At 38.6% G+C, this 23,580-nt stretch overlaps 1 protein-coding gene across 3 annotated transcripts in view; it reads left to right on the top strand.

Moving 5' to 3' along the window:
• The window catches only part of ttc28 (tetratricopeptide repeat domain 28), a 584,574-nt gene that overhangs the window by 476,942 nt on the left and 84,052 nt on the right, over positions 1–23,580 (top strand). For all 3 annotated transcript variants that reach the window (XM_056466243.1, XM_056466242.1, XM_056466244.1), the window contains one exon: positions 17,663–18,186. In XM_056466243.1, coding sequence (XP_056322218.1) covers positions 17,663–18,186 — 524 coding nt within the window. The remainder of the gene's footprint in view (positions 1–17,662; positions 18,187–23,580) is intronic.

Here is a 23,580-nt window from a genome sequence, read left to right as displayed (position 1 = left end):
GTGATTTAAATGTCTAGTTAACTCAAAATTTCTATTCGAGTTCATTTACTCACCTTCATATTGTTTCAATCCTGTTTGACTTTGTCCTGTGGAGATATATTGAACAGTGTTTTTTGTCCATACAATGGAAATCAAGAGGGATTCAGAAAAAAAATATCTAAAAATGTATTGGAGTCTGACAGAGCTTTCATTTTTGAGAGAACTATTGCTCTAAATGTTAAACAAAACAACATTCTCAATGTAATGTGTCATTTATTAGCATTTTAACTTCTAAGGTAGCAAACAGGCCACATGGACATGTTGTTTCAATTTGAGAGAGGTGCTTACTGTATCAGGGGGCATGTGGAATGACACTGTGGGGTCAGCAGGCAGACACCGAACACTCTGACAACACACAACAGATTGAAAATGCTTTTGTTTTGAATGAGAGCACGACCCCAACCTTCGGCATGCATGCTAACATGACAGAGTGGACACGTGGATGCGTACAGAATAGATAATTGTTGTGCTTCTCACACACGAATATTGGAAGTGCTGCTTGAATCAGCAACATAATATCTGAAAATAGATAAACATCTTTTATTTTTTGGATTGGTCAAACATTTTCAGTGAAGAACGTTAAGGGATATACAACATAATTTACTTGTGTATGTTTGTGTAACAAAGCCAACATAGGCGCATCCTGAAAATGTAGCCCTATATACATTTCTGGAGATCTCGAATTATGTAGCCAGAAGTGTGTATGGCTGCATTTCTCTATTAAAACGAACGCTGCGGGGCGGTATGGAGCCATTCCTTTACACGCTTACCAGCTGACCGCTTACTTCCGTATTAGAGTTTAGATTTTCTAATCGAACCCGATATTTCCTGCCACTATCCTCAGCCGTGATCAAGCGTTAATTACTTAAAGCTATGCCATAATTTGAAATATTATATAAATATTTTAGCAATGTCGGCCTAAGCAAGATGTGTGGGTCTACAAAATTGCACAACACGCAACGCATATCTTACGCAGCATGGCAGAAAGGATGACAGTCAGCCTTCAGTGTCCTCTTTTGTTATGGTCCATCCTGAAGAAACAAACAATGCAGTTTATATGCTTTGTCCTTGTTACATTATTCATTCAGTTAAATTTAAACTAATTTCTTTAGTTCCTTGAAAGGTGAGTTTTTTTGTGTTTATTTTAGCATCCTGATTCCCTTGTCTTTTGTACTTTATTAGCCTAAATAACCATAACCTAAATAGCTGGGACCGTCACGTTTTAGGGTCCCCTTGAAACAGTTCCATTGTGTTCCATGCTATTTGAAAGTGTTGTGAGAAAATGCAGCGTGTTTTCGTAAATTGTTTGCATTGTGTGAAAATGCAGCACGTTTTATTAATTTGCTTGCGTTGTGTGAAAATTCAGCGTATTTTTTATAAATACGTCTGCATTGTAAAGATCTTTTCTCAAGTTGCTGCCATTTTTTGTAATTGCACGTGTTTTCTTAAATTGCAGCATGTTAAGTTCTCTCTGCCACCATACTGTAGTTACCAAAACATTTACTAAGACTTTTAACTTAAAACATCTAATCTGAAGTGTCACCAGTCAGAGTTTTACCGTTGAGCTATTTTATTTCAAATGCATATATTTTGATTATACATGACCCTGGAGTACAAAACCAGAGATGTCGTTTCTTTTGTTTTTTGGAAATTGGAATTTATAAATAATCTAAAAACCAATCTGAGTGTAACGAGGAGGCTGACACAGAGGGATCCGCCTGCAGTATGTTTATTAAATACAGTTGAATCAGAAATACACACCAAGTGTTGTTAGAAACACTCACATGAAGTTCAGGCGTAAGGAGTCGATAGGTAAGTGGAAAACACTCGTTGGTCGTTGGAACAGGCATAGATCAGGGCTGGCGGCGTAACTCAGAAACGGAGAGGAAAGCAGAGGGTCTGGGCAGGCAGCAAGGAAAACAAGGTCGAGAGCAGTCCGGGTCAGTAACAGGAGATCAAACAGTGGATGTGTAGAACCGCTCGGTAATGTTGACTGGGCAAACAAGACTTCGCAATGAAGTGAGTGTGTGTGTGATGCGAATCAGGTGCCGCGCAATCAGTGGCAGGTACGGGGCTTCTGGGGGATGTAGTGCTAAAAGTCCGGTGAGAGAGACCTCTGCTGGCCAGTGAGGGGAATGACTGGGACCGAGCTGGTGACACTAAGGGTTAAAAATTGCCTAAGAAAGCACACTACTAAATAAAATTGTTAGTTGTAATAGATTTACTGCAGGAAATGTACAAAATGTCTTCATTGAACATCATCTTTACTATATATTCTATTGATTCTAAAAGAAAAGTTTATCCATACAATGATTATTGCCAAAAATATGCCCATGCAACCTAAGACGAAAGGTTTTATCACACATTTATGGTTGAAGTAAGGATTATTAGCCCCTGTAACTCGGAATTGTAGTTAAGAACGTCTGTTATAACGGCCCATGTATTAAAAAATAGTCGCCTCATAATTGCAGTTAATGTGTCAGGGCTCAGACACAAGGTGCACGGGTTCAGGTAGGGTCGGGTTTCATTTTTTGGGCCTGATCTAAGCTCGACTAAGCTCGCTTTCCCGCTGTTATCGGTTTGTCTAGTACAGGGGTCTCAAACTCAAATTGGCCAATGGCCATTTCAGTGACTGACAAATGATATGAGGGCTGTTGTAACGTCCGTGGTGTGATGCTTATGTTCGCGTGAAGTGAAGACCGGGTAGGCAGGGGAGTTTGCCGGATGCTTATGTTCGCGAAGTAAAGTAAAGCTTGGGGGAAGGAAGGAAGGACGAGGAAGGCCGGCAGTTTGAGACCCTTGGTCTAGTAGCTTGCAGTTTATGTTGGTGGACTTGAGACGCAGAGAGGAGTTAACCACTCCGGCTAAGAACATTTCCAGAAAGCGCGTAAGACAAAAACAAAAGCCAAAATATAAAATAAACAAGTAAATAACAGGGTGAGAATGTGGTAAAAGCTCAAAACGTAGTAAAAATCAGACGAGGGCTTTTCTTTTTCTGGATTGCTTTTTAAAACTATCAGTTGGGTCTAGGGCAGTGGGTGGGCGGGTCAATTGGTGCTTTTGAAAGCATGATTGGTTGGATTTAGGGAAGGAGGAGAGTGGATCAGTCAATCAGGCAGTCAGTCAACAGGTGCCTCTGGTGGATTTACGTGAGAACAGCAGGCGCAAATGGCACTCACGAGAGAAATTTGAGATCTGAAAAACTGCACACAGCGGCCTCTGGTGGATTTGCGAAAACAAAAACAGCTCAAAAAGTACCTCCTGGGACGAATTTGGCGCTCTCCAGAAATGTATATTGGGGTAAGTTTTTAGAACGAGCCTGGGTTAAACAAAGCGTTTAACAATGTTTAAAAAAATGCAACATGGAGATTCTGTGAATACTTTTGAGAGTAGAACAAATCAGCAGTTCTCAACTCCGCAGCCATACTGCAAGTCTTCAAATTATTCATATCTATTCTTAATTAAAAAATAATCCCCTCACTGGTGTTGCATAAATATTAAATATGGAATGTCTTTCTCCTAACACACAGTCTTATATAACTTTTAGCAGTGGCTTTGATCATTTTTGTGGTGTAAGAAGATGTACTTTATAATACACAAAGTCACAAAAAAACTATTGGCTTCAGCAAAAATACATTGTAAATGACTTGAAGGATAATGAATTAATCTTAAAACTCTGATTCAAAGATTTGTCTTCTTGATCGCGTCACATGTCTGCATAGCACATTATAAGCAGATTAAATATATACAATTGAAGTCAGAATTATTAGCCCTCCTGAATTATCAACTCCTTGTTTTTTCCCCCAAGTTCTGCTTAACAGAGAGACGATTTTTTCAACACATTTCTAAACATAATAGTTTTAATAACTCATTTCTAACAACTGATTTCTTTTATCTTTGCCATGATGACAGTAAATAATATCTGAGATATTTTTCAAGATACTAGTATTCAGCTTAAAGTGACATTTAAAGGCTTAACTAGTTTAATGAGGTTAATTAGTATTAATAAGTCTGACCTAATGATATTAGGACTAATAATATTGACCATAAATTGGTTTAAAAAATTATAACTGCTTTTATTTTAGCAGAAATTAAACAAATAAAAACAACGGAAATGTTTTATGGGACCCAAAAACGTGACGGACGGCGCTGTGCCATGACTTATGCTCAGTGAAGTTGTAGGTGATCTTTGAGAGGTGAGTTTTTTTTGTTTGTTTATTTTAACATCCTGATTCCCTTGTCTTTTGTATTTTATTAGCCTAAATAACCATAATCTAAATAGCTGGGACCGTCACGTTTTAGGGTCCCCTTGAAACATTTCCGTTGTATTCCATGCTATTTGAAAGTGTTGTGAGAAAATTCACTGTGTTTTCGTAATTTGCTTGCGTTGTGAGAAAATGCAGCACGTTTTATTAATTTGCTTGCGTTGTGAGAAAATGCAGCACGTTTTATTAATTTGCTTGCGTTGTGAGAAAATGCAGCACGTTTTATTAATTTGCTTGCGTTGTGAGAAAATGCAGCACGTTTTATTAATTTGCTTGCGTTGTGAGAAAATGCAGCACGTTTTATTAATTTGCTTGCGTTGTGAGAAAATGCAGCACGTTTTATTAATTTGCTTGCGTTGTGAGAAAATGCAGCACAATTTATTAATTTGCTTGCGTTGTGGGAAAATGCAGCACGTTTTATTAATTTGCTTGCGTTGTGAGAAAATGCAGCTCGTTTTATTAATTTGCTTGCGTTGTGAGAAAATGCAGCTCGTTTTATTAATTTGCTTGCGTTGTGAGAAAATGCAGCACGTATTATTAATTTGCTTGCGTTGTGAGAAAATGCAGCTCGTTTTATTAATTTGCTTGCGTTGTGAGAAAATGCAGCACGTATTATTAATTTGCTTGCGTTGTGAGAAAATGCAGCACGTTTTATTAATTTGCTTGCGTTGTGAGAAAATGCAGCACGTTTTATTAATTTGCTTGCGTTGTGAGAAAATGCAGCACGTATTATTAATTTGCTTGCGTTGTGAGAAAATGCAGCACGTATTATTAATTTGCTTGCGTTGTGAGAAAATGCAGCACGTATTATTAATTTGCTTGTGTTGTGGGAAAATGCAGCTCGTTTTATTAATTTGCTTGCGTTGTGAGAAAATGCAGCACGTATTATTAATTTGCTTGCGTTGTGAGAAAATGCAGCACGTATTATTAATTTGCTTGTGTTGTGAGAAAATGCAGCACGTATTATTAATTTGCTTGTGTTGTGGGAAAATGCAGCTCGTTTTATTAATTTGCTTGCGTTGTGAGAAAATGCAGATCGTTTTATTAATTTGCTTGCGTTGTGAGAAAATGCAGATCGTTTTATTAATTTGCTTGCGTTGTGAGAAAATGCAGCACGTATTATTAATTTGCTTGCGTTGTGTGAAAATGCAGCACGTATTATTAATTTGCTTGCATTGTGAGAAAATGCAGATCGTTTTATTAATTTGCTTGCATTGTGAGAAAATGCAGATCGTTTTATTAATTTGCTTGCGTTGTGAGAAAATGCAGCACGTATTATTAATTTGCTTGCGTTGTGAGAAAATGCAGCACGTATTATTAATTTGCTTGTGTTGTGAGAAAATGCAGCACGTATTATTAATTTGCTTGTGTTGTGGGAAAATGCAGCTCGTTTTATTAATTTGCTTGCGTTGTGAGAAAATGCAGCACGTATTATTAATTTGCTTGCGTTGTGAGAAAATGCAGCACAATTTATTAATTTGCTTGCGTTGTGAGAAAATGCAGCACGTATTATTAATTTGCTTGCGTTGTGTAAAAATGCAGCACGTATTATTAATTTGCTTGCATTGTGAGAAAATGCAGCACGTTTTATTAATTTGCTTGTGTTGTGAGAAAATGCAGCACGTATTATTAATTTGCTTGCGTTGTGTGAAAATGCAGCACGTATTATTAATTTGCTTGCGTTGTGTAAAAATGCAGCACGTATTATTAATTTGCTTGCATTGTGAGAAAATGCAGCACGTTTTATTAATTTGCTTGCGTTGTGAGAAAATGCAGATCGTTTTATTAATTTGCTTGCGTTGTGAGAAAATGCAGCACGTTTTATTAATTTGCTTGCGTTGTGAGAAAATGCAGCACGTTTTATTAATTTGCTTGCGTTGTGAGAAAATGCAGCTCGTTTTATTAATTTGCTTGCGTTGTGAGAAAATGCAGCACGTTTTATTAATTTGCTTGCGTTGTGAGAAAATGCAGCACGTTTTATCAATTTGCTTGCGTTGTGAGAAAATGCAGCACGTTTTATTAATTTGCTTGCGTTGTGAGAAAATGCAGCTCGTTTTATTAATTTGCTTGCGTTGTGAGAAAATGCAGCACGTTTTATTAATTTGCTTGCGTTGTGAGAAAATGCAGCTCGTTTTATTAATTTGCTTGCGTTGTGAGAAAATGCAGCTCGTTTTATTAATTTGCTTGCGTTGTGTGAAAATGCAGCTCGTTTTATTAATTTGCTTGCGTTGTGTGAAAATGCAGCACGTTTTATTAATTTGCTTGCGTTGTGTGAAAATGCAGCACGTTTTATTAATTTGCTTGCGTTGTGTGAAAATGCAGCACGTATTATTAATTTGCTTGCGTTGTGTGAAAATGCAGCTCGTTTTATTAATTTGCTTGCGTTGTGAGAAAATGCAGCACGTATTATTAATTTGCTTGCGTTGTGTGAAAATGCAGCACGTATTATTAATTTGCTTGCGTTGTGTGAAAATGCAGCTCGTTTTATTAATTTGCTTGCATTGTGAGAAAATGCAGCACGTTTTATTAATCTGCTTGCATTGTGAGAAAATGCAGCACGTATTATTAATTTGCTTGCGTTGTGAGAAAATGCAGCACGTTTTATTAATTTGCTTGCGTTGTGAGAAAATGCAGCACGTATTATTAATTTGCTTGCGTTGTGAGAAAATGCAGCACGTTTTATTAATTTGCTTGCGTTGTGAGAAAATGCAGCACGTTTTATTAATTTGCTTGCGTTGTGAGAAAATGCAGCTCGTTTTATTAATTTGCTTGCGTTGTGAGAAAATGCAGCACGTTTTATTAATTTGCTTGCGTTGTGTGAAAATGCAGCTCGTTTTATTAATTTGCTTGCGTTGTGAGAAAATGCAGCTCGTTTTATTAATTTGCTTGCGTTGTGAGAAAATGCAGCAGGTTTTATTAATTTGCTTGCGTTGTGTGAAAATGCAGCAGGTTTTATTAATTTGCTTGCGTTGTGTGAAAATGCAGCTCGTTTTATTAATTTGCTTGCGTTGTGAGAAAATGCAGCACGTTTTATTAATTTGCTTGCGTTGTGTGAAAATGCAGCAGGTTTTATTAATTTGCTTGCGTTGTGTGAAAATGCAGCTCGTATTATTACTTTGCTTGCGTTGTGTGAAAATGCAGCATGTTTTATTAATTTGCTTGCGTTGTGAGAAAATGCAGCACGTTTTATTAATTTGCTTGCGTTGTGAGAAAATGCAGCACGTTTTTTTAAAAATGCGTTTGCATTGTGAAGATCTTTTCTCAATTTGCTGCCATTATTTATAATTGCACATGTTTTTTTCAGTTGCAGTACGGCCACCGTAGTTAACAAAACTTTTAGCTTAATAAACATCTAATCTGAAGTGTCACCAGTCAGAGTTTTGCTGTTGAGCTATTTTATTTCAAATGCATATATTTTGATTATACATGACCCTGGAGTACAAAACCAGAGATGTCGTTTCTTTTGATTTTTGGAAATTGGGATTTATAAATAATCTAAAAACCAATCTGAGCGTTAAAAAAAATCTAAATACTGAGAAAATTGCCTGAGAAAGTCTGTATGAAGTGTTTAGCAGTGCGCACTACTAAATAAGATTGTTAGTTGTAATAGATTTACTGCAGGAAATGTACAAAATGTCTTCATTGAGCATCATCTTTACTATATATTCTATTGATTCTAAAAGAAAAAACGATTTATACAATGATTATTGGCAAAAATATGTTTTATCACACATATATGGTTGAAGTCAGAATTATTAGCCCCCCTGTATATATATATATATATATATTTCAAGAGTTCACACTTAGCTGATGATTCATCAATAGCTTGTTTGGCATGCTGTCCCGGGAGAGAGCCCCGAGCTCAAGGGATCCTCGAGCCCGGGGCTTCCTCCCATTTGCAGAGCGAGAGGGGAGCCTGAGCTCGGTGGATCTCAGAACTCCCCGTCTGCAGTAGCTAAGGGAACACGTGAGGGAAAAAAAAAGGGGGCTAGACAAATGTTTCATTGTTATGCATGATGTATATTTTTTGTATGGTGGGAGGAAACCGGAGAACCCGGGGAAAACCCACGCGGACACGGGGAGAACATACAAACTCCTCACAGAAACACCTACCGACCTGGCAGGACCAGGGTTGGCAGTGTTCTTGCTGTGGGGCTAACAGTGCTAACCACTGGGCCTCCGTGCCGCCCGATCTATAGTGAAGGAGGAGAATGGGGAGGAAGGGGGGTTTCTTCCAAACGAAGATAAAGTGGACTGAAAACTGTGGTTATTTATAGTAGCTTATGGCTCATATGATTGGATGATACTGATTAGCTTAATATGAGACCGGCTGTGATAAATCATAAGCATGTGATCCTCTCGAAACTAGTTTATTAATAAACCTCATATATATATATATATATATATATATATATATATATATATATATATATATATATATATATATATATATATATATATATATATATATATATATATTAATAAACCTTATATATATATATATATATATATATATATAAATAACTAATTTCTAATTACTTATTTCTTTGCCATGATACTATTTGGCTAGATATTTTTCAAGAGACTAGTGTTCAGCTTAAAGTGACAGTTAAAAGGCTTAACAAGGTTAATTGGGTTAACTAGGAGAGTTAGGGTAATTAGCAAAATCATTGTGTAACGATGTTTTTTTTCTGTAGAAAATCAAATAAAATATTGCTTAAGGGGGCTAATAATTTTGACCTTAAAATATTTTTTTGCAAAAATTAAAAGCTGCTTTTATTCTAACCTAAATAAAACAAATAAGACTTTCTCCAGAAGAAAAAAAATATATAGGAAATACTGTGAAAATTTCCTTGCTCTTTGAAACATAATTTGGGAAATATTTAAAAATTAAAAGAAATGATTTTGACTTCAACTGTATATATATACTTTGTTTTTAATTTCACCTTATAGTCTTATAGAAATCATTCTTAATACACAATACATACGCTAAAGGGAGTTAATATGCGCGCGGTTATATGCTTGATATGCAGTCCTCAGTGTGATCCACACCACACATCCATTTTAATTACTACCCAATCAGCCCTTTAAGCGTTCCAGCTCCTGTCGCAAACCCTCCGCGGCTTCTGCTTACCTACATTCACCACGAGTACATGGGCATCAAAATATGATGAATGGTTTGCTGCAGGGGCCTGTCAAAGCTCAACGCTGCCGATTGTGAGGAGAGAACTCACACCGGGCCTGCATTGAGCCAACCCGATCCAATCCAAACCCTGCACCATCCTTCCCACAATCCCACGAGAGAGCAAATTACACACGACTGTGACAATGCACTTCAGAGGAGAGGAGCTTTACCTCAGATAGCGGCGAAGAATCCAACGAGAACCTCATTAAAGGATCGCGTTAAAAGCTATTTGTTTCATTTATATTGAAATGAGGCAGGGCCTTTCAACAAGACTGATGTTGCTGTAATTTCAAGTGACAGGACAACAAGGGGTAATGATGCATCGCTTTTATGCTACCTAAGTAGTGAGCGAGTCCCCGGCCTGTGTGAATTAAGCCTGGTTTTGTTATTCCACAGAGAGCCGGGCTCTTGCGATGGATGAGACCACATTTCTCATTCGGAATGAAGTTGCGTTGGCGCGGTCCTGCCACTTGCGTGTTTCTCAAATAGCTCGTATCGATCTCGAGCACGCAGTCCCTCGTGAATCCCTCAGATTTAGTATTTTGCCACTATTAAATTAGACTTGTAGTTTCTCATTCTGAGATTCTGTTTCATGTGAGAAGGCTGGTGTTAAAAGGAATACATACATTTCAGAATGACCTGGCAATCTTGCCGTCAGCAAGTAAACATTCTAGGATGTTTTGCAGTCAAATTGAAATCTACAGTGCGCTTAGTTTGATTTGAACACACCACAGCCTGGAAGCAGAAACACTCGCTACTAACATCGCAATAAGATGTAGCACCAAGTAAACATATTATTTCTTTTTTAAAATGTCTGACCGGATTAAATAGACTTATTTATACCTGCAACTCTCACATGGATTCCCACTGAAGCTAAACAGGGCTGTGCCTGGTCAATACCTGGATGGGAAACCACCTGGGAAAGCTAGGTTGCTGCCAGAAGTGGTGTTATTGAGATCAGCAGGGGGCGCTCAACCTGTGGTCTGTGTGGCTCCTAACACCCCAGTATATTGATGGGGACTCAATACTTAGCGCCATCTTTTGGTTGAGACATTAAACCGAGGTCTTAAGTCTCTGTGGTCATCAAGAAAAGGATGTCCTTCGAAAAAAGTAGGGGTTTAAAGAGCCCCTATTATGCATTATAAAATGTTATATTTTGGTTTGGGGTCTCCAACAACAGTCGGATAAGCATGCAAGGTCGAAAAACCCTTTCATTGTCTTATAATATGCATTTATTTTTAAAATCTAAATTAGAGTCTCCCTCAATTATTTTATAAAGAATCCTCTCTGCTTCAGTTCTGCCCCCTACAACATGCAGTCATTAATAACATCTGCTATAGTGGACATTTAAAAAAGGATGATATTTTGGAACACAAACAAGTTAACAAGCTTTCAAAGCTACATTTATTGTTCCTGACACTTTAATAAACAGATATATATGTAATAATAATAGTAAAAAAAACATTTAAAAATAAATATATATACATACATATACATATATATATATATATATATATACATATATATATATATATATATATATATATATATATATATATATACATATACATATACATATATATATATATATATATATATATATATATATATATATATATATATATATATATATATATATATATATATATATATATATATATATATATAGTTGAAGTCAGAATTATTAGCCCCCCTTTGATTTTTTTTCTTCTTTTTTTAAATATTTCCCAAATGATGTTTAACAAAGTAAGGAAATTTTCACAGTATGTGTGATAATATTTTTTCTTCTGGGGAACGTCTTATTCATTTTATTTCAGCTAGAATAAAAGCAGTTTAATTTAAAAAAAAATCAATTTTAAGGTCAATATTATTAGCCCCTTTAAGCTAATTTTTTTTTCCCGATAGTCTACAGAACAAACCATCGTTATACAATAACTTGAATAATTACCCTAACCTGCCTAGCTAACCTAATTAACCTAGTCAAGCCTTTAAATGTCACTTTAAGCTGTATAGAATTGAAGTAAAATATTATTTACTGTCATCATGGCAAAGATAAAATAAATCAGTTATTAAAAATGAGTTATTAAAATTTATATGTTTAGAAATTAACATTTAACAAATTAACAATTATTTTCTCAAACAAAATTTGTCTCTTTTTTTCAACTTCAGGAGCTGACCAGGCCAAAACAATCTAAATTTAAATCCCCTCTAAATTCTCTATTTTCGTCAAAAAGAAAGAAAATAAAATACACTTTCTTACCTTACTCACTTGTCCACAAAAACAAGCAATTAAATAAAAGTACAAAAGAAAATGAGGTCAAGCGCCCTACTTACTATGTATAAATATTTAGGGATGGCTGACGTGAAACTGACGTTTCGACACAGTGTCGAGATCCCGAAGCGCAAGTGTTTCGAAACACTGCACCGAAGCATGATCCGAAACACCCAGGTCACGTGACTAAAGTGTTTCGAAGCACCTGGTCACGTGACTAAAGCGATTCAAAGCATTGATCAGTTCAGAAGCGTTTCGAGACTTGGAGAATCTGCATTTGACTGATAGGGTCAAACACAAGCTTTTGTTACGTATGGCCTAGTGGACTGTGCGTGTGCATGTTCAGACTTCAGATGACTTATGGGTTCGAATCCCGACTTGTACAAATACTCCAAAATCGTGATTTTATGTATTTTAATCATGTTACTGTTTATGGTGTAGTCTAGATATGATACAGCTGCTGATACGCCATCAATTTAGCATCATTGTTATAACTGTAAAACAATAAATAATATTTTACAGTACTGTGATGGTTGGGTTTAGAGTTGTGGTAGACGTTAATAAAATACAATAAATGGGAAATTTAATGAATAATATAAATAATTCTTGTTAACTTCTGTCCACAACTGTATCTGATCTAGCAACGGCCCTGTTTTATGACCGAAACAAGCTATATTTATTCACAAAGTGTTTATTCGGATGTCAGACCAATGTTGAAACAAAACGATACACAAGCAAAGCATCTCAAACTGATATTAAAGCATTTCAAAATAACTGTATCAGCCTGGATTCGAACCAACAATCCCCGCATGGAAGTCAGGAACCCTAACCACTTCACTATTTCACTTGAGGATTCGATCTTACAAAGTGGGATTTAATACCTCAATCTGCTCAACTGTTCTTTGCTGAAACTGTTCCAGTGCAATACATAAAATAATGAGCACTAGGCGTCACTGTAGAGTGGGGTTTCGAAACGTTTCGAAGCTTCGACACATTTGCTTCAACTGTTTCAGTGTTTCACGAAGCCTCGATTTGCCCACCACTACAAATATTTACAAACAGCAAACAAATCCAACGGGGCAAAACATCAGAGTAGTCACTTAACAGGCAGAGGTCAGATTTTCAATGTCAGCAAAGCAAGTGTAATGCACTAAATACTTTCACAAACTCCAATTCAACAAATCTTACTAACCAACACACGACTTCTTTCTGTAATCGTAGACACACCACTACCAACCACAAGTGAGCTCAAACAGCTAAACAGGAAGTGACAGAGGAAGTATTTATAGGCAGCCAGGAGAGTCAGCTGACTAGGCAGGGTGTGGCATCAATTGGAGCAGGGGAGGGACCAAACAAAGGAACAAGCAGCTGCTTCCTGCAGAGAGACACAGAACACTTCCCAAAAATAAAAACAGCAGTATTAATACATAAAGGGACATAACAGTGCTGAAAAAAAATCTGCTCTCCATTAAACAAAAATTGGGGAAAAATAAACAGGGGGGCTAATAATTCTGACTTCAAATGTATGTGTTATTTCTTTAATTTTTCATTCTTTTATCTTATTTTATTTCCTTTTTAATTATTATTTGTCTGTACCCTTTATTTTGAAAGATTATTGAATACTTTTATTGAATACTTTTATTCAATACATTTTCAATCTTCCATTTGACCAGATAACAGCTCTGAGTGTTCTCCTATGGCAGGGGTGTCCAAACTTGGTCCTGGAGGGCCAGTGTCCTGTAGATTTTAGTTCCAACCCCAATCAGACACACCTGGGCTAGCTAATCAAGCTCTTACTAGGCCTTCTAGAAACATCCTTGCAGGTGTGTTGAGGCAAGTTGGAGCTAAAATCTGCAGGACACCGGCTCTCCAGGACCGAGTTTGGACACCCCTGTCCTATGGTATAATGCCTGATGAGATTGGAGGAAATGTGAAAAGAGAAGCATTTTTTCATAGAGAATATCTCCACATCCTTCAGGTTCTCTGGTCCATGTTGATGCTCTTTCCTCTTCAATTCAGCCACTCGTTTTCTATAGGGCTTGGATCTTTTGTGCTTCTTTTGTGTTGATTTTATTGAAAAGGCAGTCAGGTTTTAATTTTTCGTCTGTCTGTATTTGATAGAAATTGTGATGCCGTGTATCTAAACAACATGTCCAAGATGCCTGACAGAAAAATAGGCCTGCAACAAAAAGATCCTGCAGTGTATTTTGCTGAGGACAATGGGGTATCTTTTTACCCCTGTGTTTAACTTGTTGCTGAAAAGCTCTTTTTTATTTCACCTGACTATAGAACTAGGTTTGGAAGAAAGAAATGTAATTGCAGATGCATCACAAATCTTTCTCTAAAGATTCTGAATCGATTCTCAAAAGTTCAGAATTGATTCTGTGTTCAGATTAGGTCATGATGGTGCGGGCCTGCAGGGGAGAAATTTAATAAGTATTGACAGGTGCGTTTAATATGTATGCTGCTGAATTTGCCTCATTTTAACATAGATGGATAAACTTAAGTGAGGTTTATTAATAAACTAATTTCGAGAGGATCATATGATTTATCACAGCCGGTCTCATATTAAGCTAATCAGTATCATCCAATCATATGAGCCATAAGCTACTATAAATAACCACAGTTTTCAGTCCACTTTATCTTTGTTTGGAAGAAACCCCCCTTCCTCCCCATTCTCCTTCTTCATTATAGATCGGGCGGCACGGAGGCCCAGTGGTTAGCACTGTTGGCCCCACAGCAAGAACACTGCCAACCCTGGTCCTGCCAGGTCGGTAGGTGTTTCTGTGAGGAGTTTGTATGTTCTCCCCGTGTCCGCGTGGGTTTTCCCCGGGTTCTCCGGTTTCCTCCCACCATCCAAATATATACATCATGCATAACAATGAAACATTTGTCTAGCCTCCTTTTTTCCTCACGTGTTCCCTTAGCTACTGCAGACGGGGAGTTCTGAGATCCACCGAGCTCAGGCTCCCCTCTCGCTCTGCAAACGGGAGGAAGCCCCGGGCTCGAGGATCCCTTGAGCTCGGGGCTCTCTCCCGGGACAGCATGCCAAACTAGCTTTTGATAAATCATCAGCTAAGTGTGAACTCTTGAAAGGTGTTTTATGTAGGTTTAGGCCTCTTCTAAAGCATAAAAGTAGCATAATGCTAAGTGAACATACTTCTTTATCTGAAAAACAATGCTAAAGTCTGTTATACTCTTTTGAAAATGTGCATTCCATGGCAAAATATCTGTCTTTGTTTTGGTCTCTATAACCTGCCCACTGCATATTTCAACACTCCAGGTGACCTTGGTGGAAAGCGCGCCATATTTCATTTCAGTCTTGAAGGCTAATTCAGAGTTTTATAAATCCAGATTAGGTGATTTTTAATTAGCAAATAATATAAATACTACAAAAGTAAACATTAGTTGAGCAGCGTACATTGTAACACCTAACAACGCACAACGTGACAAGATTCCTGCGACAAGCATTTTGACTGACTGCACCAGATGCAACACGGCAGAAACATTTAAATACAGGCATTCAGAAGCACAGAATAGTGCACTCACTGCACTTTAACGAAACGGTAAGGTTTACAATCCAATTAATCAACATTTTACCTCTTTAACATTGTTAAAAGTACATGCTGAGTGACTGATATTTGTTGGTTTACTCTGAGTCGCGATTCTAACATTCATTTTCAAATATGTTTATTAATTTTCAACATCTGTGGTAAACTATCTGCTTCTGCTTTCAATATGGCAATAAATGTTATGTAAAATGCCATTAACACTGAAAAAACGCACATAATAAGTACCTAAGGTGATCGTTGTCATAGGGGGGTTTTGGACAGTGACTAACCAAATTATCCACTTCACTGTGCATCAATACAATGCAGACACATGTTCTCTATCAGAAGGTGAAAATATTTACAAAAAAGAAAAGTGGCGTCCAACCCCTACTGCCTCTTACTGTGTATATATTTACAATATTTACAATCAACAAACACACAAACCAAAACAAAAATAATAGGAAGGGAAACACGGATGGGTACACAACACAAAGTCAACACTAGTACAACAGCACGAGAAACACAATCAACGAAAACAACTCAACAACAGGAATAACTTTTTCACAATTTCAACAACACGCCAACAAAACTCGCTCTCCCTCCCTACGCCCGTTGATCTCTTTTTAAAGGACGCCCTGGGTTACTTCCTCCAATCCCAGGGCACGTCACCTACGTAGTTAGGGCGGGGCCTGCAGGTGGAAAGAGGGAGAGAGAGAGAAAGAGAGACAAACACACACAAACAAACACACCTGCCAACGCAACACTTAAATGTGGCCCAGATCTGGTAAACACCCATGAGAAATCCGTGAAAGCAGTGGGTGTAATATTTTATGTTTTAAAACTGGGTGTGCTACAAAAAATAGTAATGTAAATGCAGATATACAAGAGATATTTCAACCAAAATAGTTGTCCACTGCAGTTCCCAAAGCAGTGTCGGGACCCCCTGGAGGGTCTCTGGACAATAGCCGCGTTTCCACTATCGCGCCTAAAGCGAGCGAGCCAAGGCCAGTCGCGTTTCCACTATCACTTCCGGGGCGTAATTGGGCCAAAGCGGGGCTTCCTTGGGGCCAGCGTCCGGCCTTTTTTGGCCCGCCGAATACCTTGGGCCAAGGTGGGCCAACTGAGGCTTCGGGGCGGGGTTACGTACAAAGGCGGAGTTTTCCTGTCAGGTAAAGAGGAGACAAGATGCTTTCTTCCCTTACATTTGTTTTGCTATCGCGCTTGATCAACTCACTAAGAAGAAGAAAAAATGGATAGCAGACAGTACTGGTCAGTTGAGGACACCAGGGCTCTTCTGAACATTTGGGCCGAGGAAAATGTTCAGAGGCAAATAGACGGCGTTTGCAGAAATGAGGACGTTATCGCTTCGGTGTTCTCCATCTTCCAGCTCTCGTAGTGACGCCAGGTTGTGTTTGTGGTTATAATTTGAGTTTTTTTGTTCCCGCTGAAGTTGGCGGGTTGTGTGACGGGTTGTGTTACGTTTGATTCGGGGGACGTTCTGGGGGCGGTGTTTGCGTGACGCGCTGCGAGCAACTAGCCCGACAGTGGAAACGCAACATGATTTCGGCCTCATTTCTCAACCTCCCGGGCTATTGGCCCGGCCTGGCCCGATTAAAGCCCTGGCTCGCACTGGCCCGATAGTGGAAATGCGGCTAATGACAGGGGGTCCCTTGGTGATTTCCAAAAGTCTTCCATCAGCCTTTCAATTTTTGTTTGTCAAAGGATTGGTGTGTTTACGTTAGATTAACAACAGAGCAATAGTGTCAGCTGCAGCAGATTGATTTTATAACACCGGGTTAAAGTTTCTGACATCTTTATGGCAATCAAATACATAAAAAATAAATACAGGCCACAACTGAACATTGAGGATGATCTCTGATTGCCGATCTCCAAAATTAAACCAAGAATAGACTTGCGCTGAAAACATCTGCCAGTCTCTTTAGCTAAGGTTAATATTAAATGCAACAAATTAATAATGACTATAAAAATTCTATGATTTTTAGACTTTTGCACTTTTTGTGTTGTCAATATGCTCATGTTTATATAGTCCTATTGTTGTGGGCGCAACGTTTGTACATTAATAGCCACCTTCAAGAAATTTGTGGGTTGCAAGTCACTGGAATTGGTATTTTGAGGGTCGCTGGCTGATAAGTTTGGGAGCCCCTGGTCTAGGATGTAAACCAAGAATTTCCAAATTTAGCAGTTTTCTATAATAAAAAAGGTTTGATTTTAAATTGTTTTATATTAATTCAAAATGTGGCTAACTAACTTTTTTTTCTCAGCCAATCTAAATAGTTTGGATCTCTATTCTTCTACTCTGTGTAATACAATCTTCTGCTTCGTTTGTCAGGGCGATGGGGAACCTTCAGCAGTCTCTGGTGTGTTTTGAGAAGCGGTTGGTGGTGGCACATGAACTTGGAGAGTGCGGAGGAAAAGCTCAAGCTTACGGAGAACTGGGCAGCTTGCACAGCCAGCTGGGGAACTACGAGCAGGCCATCTCATGCCTGGAACGGCAGCTCGGCATCGCCCGTGACACCCAAGATCGATTGCTGGAGGGTGACGCCAGCTGTGGCCTGGGCGCTGTTTATCAGCTGATGGGCGAACACGACACAGCTCTTCAGTTTCACCAACTGGATCTCCAAATCGCAGAAGAAACAGGCAACGCCAGCTGTCAAGGTCGGGCCTACGGTAATCTGGGACTCACTTATGAGTCTCTGGGAAATTTCGAGCGTGCAGTGGTTTACCAGGAGCAGCATCTGAGCATCGCAGCACAGACCAATGACCTGGTGGCCAAAACTCTGGCTTACAGCAGTCTGGGACGAACACATCACGCTCTGCAGAACTACTCGCAGTCCGTCATGTACCTGCAGGAAGGTAAGAGAGACACAAAACACAATATATCTTTATTTGATTTCCTTTTAACATTAGCTATCCAGCTAACACTAGCTACTAGCTTATTTCTTTTTAACACTAACTACAGAGGCGGTCATTTTGATTGTTTTTAATTTTTGCAAATGAATAACTTTGTTGAAATTAAACACAAATACACTTTTAATACGTACATGTGTGTGTATATTTTATTTTAAAATTATTTTATTAAAATTACAAAACACAAAAGAGCTATTTCTACCTAGAACTACCCTAGAGTTGCATAAATTTCAGTTGTCTGCTACTTTTCCGCGTCCATTTAAATATGCCTGCCTCTGTTGCCTAGCAACTTCGTGCTAACAAAAACTAAGTAAAGAGCTTAGAATCACCAAGAGGCATCACTCAATAGAACGTTCCATTGCAACAGCAGCGCCCAGCAACAGCCCCGCGATTCCGCCATTTTGGAGTGAAAGCGATCGGCCATCCATTGGATCTTATTGCTATCGCGATGACAAACAGCTGCTTTGTTTTTTATTTATTTATTTAAAAAGCACATTAAAGCTGAAATACAACCTGAAAGATGACAATACAACACTTACTATCACAATCATCAGCACTTTTAATAGTTTATTTTACAGACTTATAATATGCTGTTGTTCTATTGGAATTTTCATTCCAAAATGGCTGCCGCGTGACACTAGCGGCATCTAGTGACTGTTTCCCAAATCGCACTAGAGTGTTGCCTCGTGGGGATTCTATGCTCTTTGTTTAAGGCAGGTAATTTTACTCGGCGGCCATCTTTTAAACGTCCCTCTGCCAGTATACTCGGGCATTCTGTTTGAATGGGGAAACATCAAAATCTTCAAAACTGTTAGCCAAGCTTAAGATTACATTACATATAAGGAATCACTAATGAAATTAAGCAAAAACTGTCTTTTAAGTTTCCTTTCTAAACATCCGAATCAGACAAAATTAGCATATTTTCAGGTTCTCCAAGCTAATGCGCATCCGCACTCAAAAGCAATGAGATCACGACACCAACCTCATTTATGGCTGTGTTACACATTATCTCCTGAAGTAATTCACAACTTTGTCTTGATAATGAATCTCCTCCTGAAATGACAGCGACTCTTTGTTTACAAGTTTGTGGGCATTAATAGTTGCCGTCATGTGATGTGCGTTCGTTTCATACAGATTACAAAACCAAACTTGTTTTGAAGTGCTCTTGGTTCAATTAAAAGTACAGATTTCAAGCTTTATCTGGATATATTTCTAAGTATCAGGTAAGCAGGTTACATTTTTAACCTTGTGTCCTAACAACATGCTACATGATGAGATTTGCAGTAATAAACAATTTGGGTGTTTGTACCAGACGAAACACGATTTTAAATAAGCCATTTCGAAGTACTGAATAGTGCACTCACTGCACTCCAACGAAATGGTAAGGTTTACAGTCTAATTAATACATATTAAACCTCTTTAACGTTCTTATATGTACATGCTGAATGATTGATATCCGTTAACTTGGCTTGAGTCACATCTCTAAAGTTCAATATCAAATGTTTTTTTTTTATTTTCAAGATCTGAGGTGAATTATCTGCTGCTGCTTTCAGTAGTATGGCAATAAATGTCCTGTAAAATAGCACTCAAACTCGCATTATTAGCATTTATACACTGAATAAAGCACATGAGGTGTACCTGAGGTGATCGTTTTTCATCTGTGAGAAATAGAAGCTGTTTCTAAATTAGTAATTTCAGGTGCTGGTTAGGACAAGAACTCCTTTTAGTATGGAAAATATTTCTTCTATCACGTTCCGTTGCTTTTAATTAGAAAACGGTTCAAATCAGTCTTAAATCAGGCTTAATAGGAAAACTCACGTCAATCTGGCAACCTGCACTTGCGTGGACTCATCAGAGGAGGAGCCAAGTGAAAATGTGTTTTGATCCAGGAGTGCAATACCTAGTTCAACCACCGGGTGTCACACTTACATACTGCACCTTTAATTCGTTTATTTATTTGGGGGTAAAACAGATGATATAGATCAACTATAGATCATTTTGCATATGATTTATTGCGGTATGAACATAACGTTTAAACTGCAAAGCTCATGTTTACGCACTCAGGAAGACATCTGGTGGTTCGCTCCCACAAGAGGTCATTGAAATTCAGCTCATTTGTTTGGCTCCTGATGCCACACTGAACTGGAGCGCGTTATCAATCGACCGTATGTTGCTATAATAATCCTGTTTGAGATGGATGGATGAGCGCTCTCTCTATGAATTTTGTTCCGGTTTATGTTGGAAAAAGGCTTGTAGCTGAATTGCTCATGTCCCTCAGTAAAAAAAAAAAGCCTGTGTCGTCTCATGCTGGTCTTTCTGGAATGACTTTCTGTCAGCCGTCGGGAACAGAGTGGCTCACGGGCGGCCCGTACGCTCAGTGATGCTCTAATCACCTTCATCCAGGACTTTTGACAATTACCACACTAGTTCCCTCCTGTGAGGAGAATAGGAAAAGGCCAGATAGACGTGGATCCTGTCTCAAAGCCTTTACACCAAAGGCCACTGTGTCCCTCCGTCTGACAGCCAATTAACTAAGAGTGGCGACGACGGACGGGTGGAAAACGCTTACCTCAGTTTGTGGGATTCCAGTTGTGTAGAGGCTGACACATGAAGAACACTTGAGCGATTTGTTGGTTGTGTGGCTGATAATGAAGCAATTTGATTAGTGGCACACTGAAATTATGCCTATGCAAAAATATAGGGAGTTAAAATCAGAATTATTAGCCCTCCTGAATTATTAGCCCCGTCCCCCACTCCCCTCACAATTTAATGGAGAGATGATTTTTTCAACACATTTCTAAACATAATAATTTTAATAACTCATTTCTAATAACTGATTTATTTGATCTTTGCCATGATGACAGCACATAATATTTTACTAGATATTTTTCAAGATACTAACATTCAGCTTAACCCTTAAATGTGCACTAATTAAAATATTTGTTTTTTGGCCCACATTTAGATTGAATAATATACAGACACAACGCTGATAAATATTATGATAACCTAGGATAATGATAACCTATGGATAAAAGGTCAACCAGGTGGTTACGATGCCTGTTAAATGGTTAAACTGACATTTAAAGGCTTAACTAGGTGAGTCAGAGTAATTAGGCAAGTCATTGTAGGGGAACATGACAATTAGTTTACTGTACTCAAATGGCCTCCACAGTCACCAGACTCAATCCAATAGCCCTACTAAAAATACAGCTTAAACCAGCCTAGGCTGGTTGGCTGGTTTTAGCTGGTTGACCAGCCTGGTTTTAGAGGGGTTTTGGCCATTTCCAGGTTGGTTGCCAGCCATTTCCAGCCTGGTCTTAGCTGGTCAGGCTGGAAAAGGACCAGCTAAAACCAGCTTGACCACCTAGTCAGGCTGGGAGCCCAGCCAAAATCAGCTATGTCCATCTTAAACCAGGCTGGTCAAGCTGGTTTTAGCTGGATTTAGCTGGTCATTTTCCAGCCTGACCAGCTAAGACCAGGCTGGAAAAGGCTGGAAACCATCCTGGAAATGGCCAAAACCCCTCTAAAACCAGGCTGGTCAACCAGCTAAAACCAGCCAACCAGCCTAGGCTGGTTTAAGCTGGATTTTTCAGCAGGGAGAGCACCTTTAGGATGTGGTGGAACAGGAGATTGGTCGTGGATCATGGGTGTGCGGTTGACAAATCTGCATGATGCAATCATGCAAATATGGACCAAAATCTCTGAGGAATATTTCCAGTGCCTTGCTGAATCTATGCCACGAAGGATTAAGGCAGTTCTGAAGGCAAAAGCGAGTCCACCCCGGTTCTAGTAATGTGTACCTAATAAAGTGGCCGGTGAGTGTATACAGTAGCAAACTAATGGTAAGAGGGGTGTGGTTAATAATATTGCTTTGAAAGCCATCAAGTGGACATCAACACTGAAGGATCGTCACTCCAAACGCAGAAGCAAATGGTCAGAATTTGATTGAAGATTACCAAGACAAACTTTTTTTTCAGTTGATTAACTTTGACAGATTAACCATTCACTTTAAGATTAAAAATATAGATCAATATGCACCAGTATGGACCAAATATCTTTCCAGTATTTCCAGTACTTTGTTGAATCTATGCCACGAAGGATTAAGGCAGTTCTGAAGGCAAAATGGGGTCCAACCCGGTACTAGTAAGGTGTACCTAATAAAGTGGCCGTTGAGTGTAGCCTATTACAGGTTCATGTTGAATGTATCTAAAATCAACATTGTTTACCAACTAGAGACACTTCTTGACCAAATGCGTTGTGTATGTGTAGTTCAGAGAGATGTACTAGAGTGTGGTCGTGTAGAAGGCGAGTGCTTTACTGAACGTTTCTTCTGTCTCGGGTTTGAACTTCACCGAGACAGAGGAATCAAAGTGGGATTGAGACGGCGATTAAAGTCTGTGTTGAATGAAAAAAGAAATCATTTCTGAGGCTTTTCTTTAGATCAGTGCCTGATGAGACCTAAATACCAGCATGTCCCGACAGCCATGTCAAAGTTTGATGATGAAAATCATAAAAACACAAAGAATGAAAAGGAAAGGAGGAGGAAAAGACAAAGGGAATGTTTCAGAGGCTGTTATTTTAGGATGATTAATTGCAGCGTGCTTGAAATATGAATTTAAATACAAGACAGATACAGTACAAGAGCCGTTTTAAACTGATTTCAGCCACTTCTGCCTTCAGTCATCAGAGAGTTTTGATTATTCTTTTATTAGAGGAACAGTTCAGCCAACAAAAGAGATTTCAAGTCTTTACAAACCCGATTCACTTTCCTCCAAAGATAACAGTGAGAAATCAAAGCACACCGTATACAATGTAGGAAAGTTTATGATTGTTTAGAGGTTTTTGTGCACCAAGATGTGGTTCTGTGATAGAAAAAAATATATGGTTCACAATATATTATTACAGTTAAAGGTAAATCTTCTCTATTTAAAATGGTCACAATTCCTGTGATAACGAAGCTGGGGTGGGTTTCTGAAAACCATTCTTTCTGAAAACCATCACCAACCAACAAACAGTGGAGATGATAGTGGACTTCAGGAGAAACCCCCCTGCTCTCCACCCACTGAGCATCATGGACAGCATCTTGGACACCATGGACAGCATTGTGGCAGCAGTGGAGTCATTCAGGTTCCTGGGCACCACCATCTCTCAGGACCTGAAGTGGGACACTCACATTGACTCTATTGTCAAAAAAGCTCAACAGAGGCTGTACTTTCTTCGTCAGCTGAGGAAGTTTAACCTCCCAAAGGAGCTGCTGAAACAGTTGTACACCTCCATCATTGAATCAGTCATCTGCACATCAATAACTGTCTGGTTTAGCTCAGCTACTAAATACGACCT

The sequence above is a fragment of the Danio aesculapii genome, chromosome 10, assembly GCF_903798145.1.
Source record: "Danio aesculapii chromosome 10, fDanAes4.1, whole genome shotgun sequence".
In the NCBI taxonomy this organism is placed as follows: domain Eukaryota; kingdom Metazoa; phylum Chordata; class Actinopteri; order Cypriniformes; family Danionidae; genus Danio; species Danio aesculapii.
The sequence above is the reverse complement of the archived record's forward strand: the minus strand, read 5'-3'. Positions and strand labels throughout refer to the sequence as shown.